Source organism: Triticum aestivum, chromosome 7A (genome assembly GCF_018294505.1).
Source record: "Triticum aestivum cultivar Chinese Spring chromosome 7A, IWGSC CS RefSeq v2.1, whole genome shotgun sequence".
Lineage (NCBI taxonomy): Eukaryota > Viridiplantae > Streptophyta > Magnoliopsida > Poales > Poaceae > Triticum > Triticum aestivum.
In genome coordinates, this window is record NC_057812.1 from 468,096,722 (window position 1) to 468,105,740 (window position 9,019).

Here is a 9,019-nt window from a genome sequence, read left to right on the forward strand (position 1 = left end):
TAACGATCTCCGGCCGTCTGTAGCATGGCGGGAAGCGGATCCTAGTCCTTCACCTCCAGATCCGTCGATTCTGAGCTCATCCCACGCGGTCCCGGCTTGCACTCTGCCACTCCTAAGAGAAGGCCCGTGCGAGGCAGCGCTCAGACTCCTTCCGTCGGGAGTCCATTGCGTCCACCCAAATGGCGCATGGATCCGGCGCCATATGTGTCGTTGCTGCCTCACCGAAGGCGGTGTGGTCCGTCTAGCATCCGAACGCGGTGGCAGACGCACAACCCCTTCATTGGTGCTCCGAGGTCATGGACGCACCATGGGCATCATCTGACGTAAACATGGCGTGGCGTGCTCGCCATGCGATGCAGCGGGCCTGGAGGCGGCGACAGCCCTCGCGGCGGTAGACGTCTGCGAGGCGGAGTTACATTTTCTGGCGTCCCGTATGATGCACCAGTCCGGGCACCGCAATCGCGTCGTGGTGGATGTCGCCGGCTCGTTCCAAGACGGATCCATCATCGATTTGACGTCCACCGGCACCGTTCGGGTTCCGAGCTCCAACAAGAAAGAGTCGTGCATGGGAGACGGCGGTGCCTTGAGTCCCGTGAGCCGGCTCGTGTCCCATGCCCTACTCTACCTTACCGGCAACCGAACCAACACTCCGAGGAGCGCCGCCGGCCGTCGGACATGGCATGGCGGAACCGGACGTTGCATGTAATAATATGAATTTGAGGTGTTTGGTTGTAGAATCAAATATTTGAGATGTGACATGCGCCCGTCGCGTTCGCAGGCGTTTGAGAAGTCCGATTTATCAAGTCCGATCGTAGATGCTGTTAGCATGTACTACTACAAAGTTAGCAGAGAGTATTTATTTAGTCGAGTTGAGCTTTCCTTTATCACACGTACTCTGGGATCCACGGACGGATACTACTACAATACAACGAGAGTGAGTAACTTGACGTGCCGTTGCAACCAAGCGCCATGCCCTTGTCGCGTCGTCCTGTAATTCAAGTGTTGTGTTAATGCGCCGGCCTGTTTAAGCTAAGCTATCACCACCAGCAGCTTCTAGTACACTCGTGTTGCTTTCTGATTAGCTATGACCATACCAGTGACGACGGAAGCAAAGGAAATGATAACCCGAATATATCCACATCAAAAATCACACCAGCTTTCCAGCAGGAAAATGCCGCTCACTCACACGCTTGCATGCCCTACACCACATTGCCTCTCACAGTACTCAACAGTACACAACCGTTCCACTGCTGGAAATTAGTCCAAATGGCGCATTCATTCATTGAAGAATGGGGATGCGAGCACAGCAAAGGACATGACCCGACGGATTTACTCCAACAGTGCTTCCGCGTCCGTTCCTCAGGCGCCCACTATTTTTCGCAATCCACACGTACTAGTAGCTCAAAAGTACAATGGATCATCACGGTCAAAAAGGTCGCTCAAAAGTCAGACATGAACCTATTTCCTGAAAGTGTGAGGCAGGGCCTCGCTTTGGATCCGAGAAAGGCAGACCAGGATATCCCCAGGAATGGAGGAAAACCCAGAGTAATAATATGTTAATTTAGGAAAATAAGCTGGCTGGGATTTTGATTTTATCTGGCCTGATTCTGAGGAATAATAAAGAGGAGAAGGACAGGGTGGAGGTCAAAAGTCAGGCCAAGCCAGACAATTAAGACAACCAGTGGACCAGGGATGGAAAATTGGTGAAGAAAATAACAAAAAAGAGGTCTCCTTCCTGGACTTCTTTTTCTTCTCATCTGCAGAAGGAGAGAGAGTGGAAGGAGAGTAGGAGACTCCACCATTTGCAAAAAAGACACAATTCCCAGGAAACCGCCGCCTAAAGCTTCTCCTCCCTTTGTCTGTGGTCGCTGCTGCTTCCAAATTTCTAATCTTTCTTTCTTTCTTCTGTTTAGCACAAACCAAATTATTTGTGCGGGAGAAGATCCAAAAGATACAGGGGAGGGGAGGAGAGAGAGGGGGGAATAAATCCTTTTTGGCGAGATTCGTGTGGGAGAGACGAGTTAGGTGTCAGGACCACTCATAAATTCCGCCTCTTCTTTCAGATCTGCTCCGTGCTTCCTCTTCCTCCCCGCATCGCTTTTGCCCACCCAACCAACCGTGCTTCTCTCCGGCGAGCGCAGGGCACCGTTCCTGCTCTTCCTTCCGGTTGGAGAAAATCTTTCTTCTCATTTCCTTTTCGGAAGTTGAACTTCTTCTGCGAGTTTGTGCGTGTTGAGTTTCCTGTGTGAGAGAGACTGTTCCTGAATCCCACCCTCTTCGAAGCAGAAATCGACCTTTTGTTTTCTTGCTCATCATCTTTGCCGATTTGTTCTTGAGACTTGAGAGAGAGAGAGACAACCTTCTTTTTTCGCCACAAGTTATCCACTCCGATGGGCAACGCGTTCGCGTGCATGCCGCGCAAGGAGCACCGGGGCGCGGCCGCGGTGTCGCGCAGCAAGCGCATGGGGAGCGCGCGCCCGCCGCGCGGCGGGGCGGCCAAGCTCACGCCGGCGGAGGAGGAGCTGCTGCACCGCCAGGCGCTCGCCATGGCCATCCACCAGCACCTCGACGCCGGAGGCTCCATGTCGCGCCGCATCGACGCCGGCGGCGGCTCCATGTCCCGCCGAATCGGCCCCGGCTCCACCAGCTCCCGGCGACACGGCAACCTCCCGGACTCCGTCACCAATGCCAAGGCTGTAAGGCCCCGACCCTCCTCTGTTTCTGCTCCGCTCTTTGTGTACTTCCACGCTCCCTTGTCCCAGCCTTGCTTTGTGTTCTTGCCTAGAAAAATATATCTACGGTACAATGTTATAATTAACAGGTTCATTGTCAAAGAAAGTTCTGACTCTTTTTTTGTAAATTATATAGAGGTTGGTCCAGTTACAAACTGTACTTAGTTAGGTCTAGTACCAAACTTTTCAACTGCAAGAGTTCTTGCAGGACCAGCTGGCCATCTGGCCCTAAATGATTTGGCGTTTGCATACTGTTGTGTGCTTTGTTGTTTAGGTTCTTTGGTCGGCAAAATTCTGTCATTATCAGAGTGGTACCACGGGATCGCCGGTTACCTACTTTGCTACATTGTTTAATGTCTGGTTGCTCTAGGTTTTACTATTTCACTAGTAAATTGGTTCCTATTTCGGATTGCTTGGGAATTGGAGATAATTCGGTGATATGATGGGAGTACTTCAGTACTTTTATGTTTGTTGAAGGACGCATTCTTTTTCTGCAAGGAAGCACCAGCATACTTTTACTCAGTTTCTTCATGGCTTCCTTGTTTGGGTTGATTTTGAATTATAATGAGTAGTAACTTCATATTACGCTGTAGTTGAAAATCAGAGGTTCTGAAGTGTCACTGTGATAGGAAGATGGGTTTCTACGCTTCCCCTGTGCTGCTCATCTTGTTGGTACTGAGATTTGTTGCTGTACATGTACCAATGGCGACATGCTTTGCTGTTCACTTTATAGGTTTTTCTTAATGATTAATTTTGTTACCTGTTAATAGTTTGAGCTTACTCTAAGCTTCTAGAATCTCGAACCCATATTTCGGAGAAGTATATGGATTATTATACTCCCTCTGTCCCATAAGTGTAGTGTCAAAAAACGTCTTACATTACATTATGGGACGGAGGGAGTACATACTACTATATGTCGAAAATGCATCTTTATGTACAACTGTTGATTCATACATAAGATGGGTTTATATATTCATGGAGAAATCTTACAAGTTACATTCCGTTAGGAGTTAGGACTGCAACACAATACTACGAGTCTTATGAACTCAACAGCTGCCTCACTAGTTGATAGCATGTTCCCATTTCTTACAGTGGTCTCTCTCAAATGATCATTCTGTTTGCAGTTTTTGTGCATTTCACACTCGGGTATAAGCTACTTCTTCTAAAAAGAGTTTCAACAGTCATGCTGGCATATGCTTCTACATGCACATGAGCATCTGGTGGTGCTTTATCTTAGGAGTTAGGACCTAACCATACAGTAGAAGTGATCCTCATTTGCTCTTACACTATTTATTCTTCCTTGTTTAACACTTTTCTCTTGCAACTTCAGACTAGTTTGGGGTTCTATGTGTTCTTTTGAACTGGTTTCAGTTTTTCACGCTTCTTGTTCTGGCATATTTTCAGGTCCAAATTGTTTTAGAGAACTTAGAAACCAAGAAAGTCGTTCTTGTCCATGGGGAAGGATTTGGCGCTTGGTGTTGGTACAAGACCATCTCCCTGTTGGAGGAAGCTGGTCTCGATCCTGTTGCCTTAGACCTCACAGGCTCTGGCATAGACCACACTGATACAAACGGCATAGCTACATTGGAAGAGTACTCCAAGCCACTAATTGATTACCTCAGTAAACTCCCTGAGAACGAGAAGGCGAGTACCACATCTGCTTTTCTTCACACATTCATTAGAAAACAGAACTGGGTATCTGACTGCTGTGTTCATATCAACACCAATGCAGGTAGTTTTGGTCGGTCATAGTTGTGGAGGTGCAAGTGTGTCGTATGCCCTAGAACACTGCCCAAATAAGATCTCCAAGGCCGTATTCCTTACCGCCACAATGGTAAAGGATAGCCAGAGACCCTTCGACGTGTTCTCTGAAGAGGTATGCACTCCTTTGATGTGTCCGTGTGCACTTCTATGTTCTTATTGAGTACTCGCAAACTCATGTGACGTGGTATTTTGCAGCTCGCGTCGGCAGATGTTTTCTTGCAAGAATCACAGTATTTACTTTACGGAAATGGGAAGGACAAGCCTCCAACTGGGCTCAGGTTTGACAAACAGCAGATCAAGGGGTTATATTTCAACCAAAGTCCTTCCAAGGTACATACATTGTACTCTACTACTTTCGTGTTGCCAACTGAGAACTAATGTCACATACATTGCCATGTCAATCTTGTGTTTTTCTGTGGACCAAGTCCAGCTGACAAGTTTGCACGCGACGTTGCAGGATATCGCACTGGCCACTGTGTCCATGCGGCCCATCCCCTTGGCCCCGATCATGGAGAAGCTCTCCCTCACGGCGGAGAACTACGGCAGCGTCCGCCGCTACTTCATTCAGACGCTGGACGACAGGATGCTGTCGCCCGACGTCCAGGAGAAGCTGGTCCGGGAGAGCCCGCCTGACGGCATCTTCAAGATAAAGGGCGGCGACCACTGCCCCTTCTTCTCGAAACCGCAGTCCCTCCACAAGATCCTTCTCGAGATCGTGCAGATCCAAGCGCCGGGGGCGCTGTTCCCGGGCAAAGCAGAAACCCTAGAAGAAGAAGAGGAGAGCGCCGAGAAATCATCATGACTGTCGGAATGTCATGGGTGTACATGAAACGAGTAGCACATAGGTTGCGGTTTGCAAAAGGAGAATACAGGGAGGGAGAGATTAATTTGGAATGTTCACTCGGTCAGCCAGAGATCAAAATAATGTACTGTAGTTAGCTGAAGAAGTGGGACATCTTTTTCTTTTGTGATGATGAGTATAGCGAGCGTATGGGCCTGTGAGAGATGTTTTGCAAATGTGAATTAAATCTTGAGCCGTCATCAGAAGTTCGAAACATTTTCTTGCAGGTTCGTGATTTGCCTTGGCTCCCGATCTACATCCGTGCATGTCTAGTGGCCTGGTCACCGACGGGTGGAAAAACCCAACCCACCCGGGCGTCTCAAACGTCCGGATTGACTAACATTCTTCATATCCAAGTGCGCTCAGGCACGTCGACTGACTATCGGGTTTGACATGTAATTGCCCGACACCCTATGGCCGTCTCCTCCAATAGGGGTGTGAACGACGCCGCTTGAGGGCCAAAATCTGCCTATTTAAGCCGGATGTCATCGTCCAGCCATAGAGACATCCGCTTCCTTTTTCTTTGTGCCGTCAGCCTGATCCCATCCACTTATCTCCCGCTCTGCCTTTCTCTTTGCATGCCACCCGCCTTCGCCATGGCCCGGCAAAAAAAGACCACATACGCTATGCTAATGCTGGAGCGGCGTTTCCAGCTGCTTTTGCCATGGCCCGGCAAAAAAAGACCACGTACGCTATGCTAATGCTGGAGCGGCGTTTCCAGCTGCTTGAGGCTGGCCTGCCTCCGGACTCGTTGGAGAAGGAGGAGGACGACGAAGAGGATGGAGGGGGACAATAACTGGAGTCCATGGAGGGGGCGGATTCGGAGGAGGACGAGCTGGAGTCGGTTGCGGGCTTCGCCATGGAAGACACCATGGTGGAGTTCGATCCTCTTCTCTGTGACGCCCCGACTTAATCATGCACTAATCATACATGCAAATATACATGATCAAGATTAGAGACTCACGGGAAGATATCACAATACAACTCTAAACACAAATTAAAGTCATACAAGCTGCCCAACATGTTTGGATGGGCCAGAGGACCCGAAACATATATTATTTCTGTGTCAGAAGGCAAAGGAAGTGTGGGAATATTTAAAAACTCAGCCAAGTTGCCCAGCATGTTTGGATGGGCAAGAGGACATGAAACATATATTATTTCTGTGCCAGAAGGCAAAGGAAGTGTGAGAATATTTAGGGCTATATGAAGTGGTAAAAAAAGCCTGCGTCATTGACCGTGCAGGAGAGGCAATACTTGAATTCTTACTCCTTATGCCTGATCATGAACTACCCATTCTGGATTCCCGAAATGCAGGGGAACTAATCGCTATAGCTGCTTGGTATTTATGGTGGAATAGACGGAAATTAGTCCATGAGGGTAAGTCTCAGGAGGCGTCCCAAACCTCGATGGAGATTCGGGCTATAACAGTGAATTATGTTAATTCTCACTTTCCTAAAGCAAAGAGAAAGAGTGAAGGATGGTGCAGACCTTCCATGGGGTTTGTTAAATTGAATGTGGATGCTTCTTTTGATCATGATCAGCTTAGGGGCACAGCGGATGCTGTTATCAGATATGATAAAGATAACTTCATAGTAGGTGGTAACTGCAAGATTCAGTACTGTGTGGATGCTCTGACAGCAGAGGCATTAGCACTCAGATTTGGTTTACTGTTGGCACAAAAGACGGGCTGCAATCGTCTCATTGTCAATTCTGATAATATGGAAGTCATCGACACAATGAAGAACAGAGGACAGTCTGCGGGAGCGGCGACTACAATTTTCGAGGATTGTTTTTTATGGCCTGTGATTTTCCTCAAACCAATTTTGAACATTGTAATAGGGAAGCGAATAAAGTATCTCATGAGCTTGCTAGGTTAGCAAAATGTTCCATGACTAGGGATTGGATAGAGGAGCCCATTGAAGATCTTGTAACTCTCCTGATAGACGATGTAACCATTATTTCTAATTAATAAAGTTCAAGTTTTTTTTAAAAGTCATACAAGCTTTATATTACAAGCCAGTGCCTCGAGGGCTCGAATACGAACGAGACAGCGGAAGCAACAATATCTAAACAAGTCTACCTTAAGAAGACTAGCACAAACATTAACAACGATCGAAAAGGCAAGGCCTCCTGCCTAGGAGCCTCCTAACTACTCCTGGTCGTCGTCGGCCACCACATAGTAGTAGGCACCCTCGGAATAGTAGTAGTTGTCGGTGGTGGCTTCTGGCTCCTGGGATCCGTCATCTGATCGCAGCAATCCGGTATGGGGGAAAAGAGGTAGCAAAACAACCATGAGTACTCATCCAAAGTACTCGCAAGACTTACATCAGATCTATACTAAGTATGCTGTCGGTGTTCTAGGAACCAGGGTATCCAGACTTGCCTGCCTGTGGCCCATAGCGTGGCTCCATTGACGGTCTGATACGACCCATCTACAAAGACTACCAAGACAAGAACCGACCCCCTCATGAGGGAGACGACGCCAAGACCTCCGAAGGGAGCGGCCTCCCAAGGCAGCCTCCTAAGGAGCGGATATTCCTATGCAGGTGCTCAACCTCATGAGGTTGCGGTGACGCAAGCCATGACGACCAAGGCCAGGCGGGCGCCTCTGGGCACAGAGGAGCCAGTTTCCTCTTTGGTGCTAAGGAGGTAAGGATAGGCGTGGGTTCCCCAGGAATCAGGCAAAGGTTTCCATTCCAGTGCAACAAGATCAAGACCGCCAGGACAGTAGGATAGATGTCATCACCGAGCCCACCGCAGCATCACGACCAGAAGCTTTGCACGCGAAGACCACCTTTCGTCAGGATAAGATGTACTACTTGTCCCCTTTCAAATTGGCCACTGTGGGATTCCTTTCCGCCTACATTTTGGGGGAGAGGACCGAGGCCACCATAAGTATAGGTTAGCCACCACCGAGAGAGGGATCGAGTCCTTTCCACCCTCACTAGAGCAGACCTCGCGAGGTTGTTCATCCCTTGTACTTGTTCATCCTCAGCCCCTTGTGAGGCAAATCCACCACAAAGCAGGAGTAGGGTCTTACACCGCAAGGTGGCCCGAACCTGGGCAAACTGTTGAGTCCGTCTTCTTCCTTGTTCACTGAGTTAGGCCGTGGGATGACGAGCTGGTTGGTCGAATAGGTTGAGTTCTGATACGTCCATTTTGCAGCATGCTTTTATATCGATATTTATTGCATCATGGGCTGTTATTTCACTTTATTTCACAATACTTATGGCTATTCTCTCTTATTTTACAAGGTTTACATGAAGAGGGGGAATGCCGGCAGCTGGAATTCTGGGCTGGAAAAGGAGCAAATATTAGAGACCAATTCTACGCAACTCCAAAAGTCCTGAAACTCCACGGAACATCTTAAAATAAATAAAGAAAAATCCTCGCCAAAGATGAAGGCCAGGGGGCCCACACCCTGCTCACGAGGGTGGAGGGCGCGCCCCCCTCCTAGGGCGCGCCCCCTACCTCGTGGCCCCCCTGGTGGGTCTTCGACGTCCATCTTTTCCTATATGAAGTCTTTCGATGAGAAAAAAACCAGAAGCAACCTTTCGGGACGAGACTCCGCCGCCATGAGGCGGAACCGAGGCGGAACCAATCTAGAGCTCCGGCAGAGCTGTTCTGCCGGGGAAACTTCCCTCCGGAAGGGGGAAATCATCACCATCGTCATCACCAACGC

General features: G+C 48.9%; 1 protein-coding gene across 1 annotated transcript; it reads left to right on the forward strand.

Moving 5' to 3' along the window:
- Window positions 1-1,710: 1,710 nt before the first annotated feature.
- On the forward strand, window positions 1,711-5,553 carry LOC123147608 (putative methylesterase 14, chloroplastic). The gene is made up of 5 exons (XM_044566871.1): window positions 1,711-2,696; window positions 4,137-4,376; window positions 4,465-4,608; window positions 4,692-4,826; window positions 4,954-5,553. The coding sequence occupies exons 1-5, from the start codon at window positions 2,391-2,393 to the stop codon at window positions 5,296-5,298; spliced, it is 1,170 nt and encodes a 389-aa protein (XP_044422806.1). The 5' UTR covers window positions 1,711-2,390; the 3' UTR covers window positions 5,299-5,553.
- The last annotated feature ends 3,466 nt before the right edge of the window (window positions 5,554-9,019 follow it).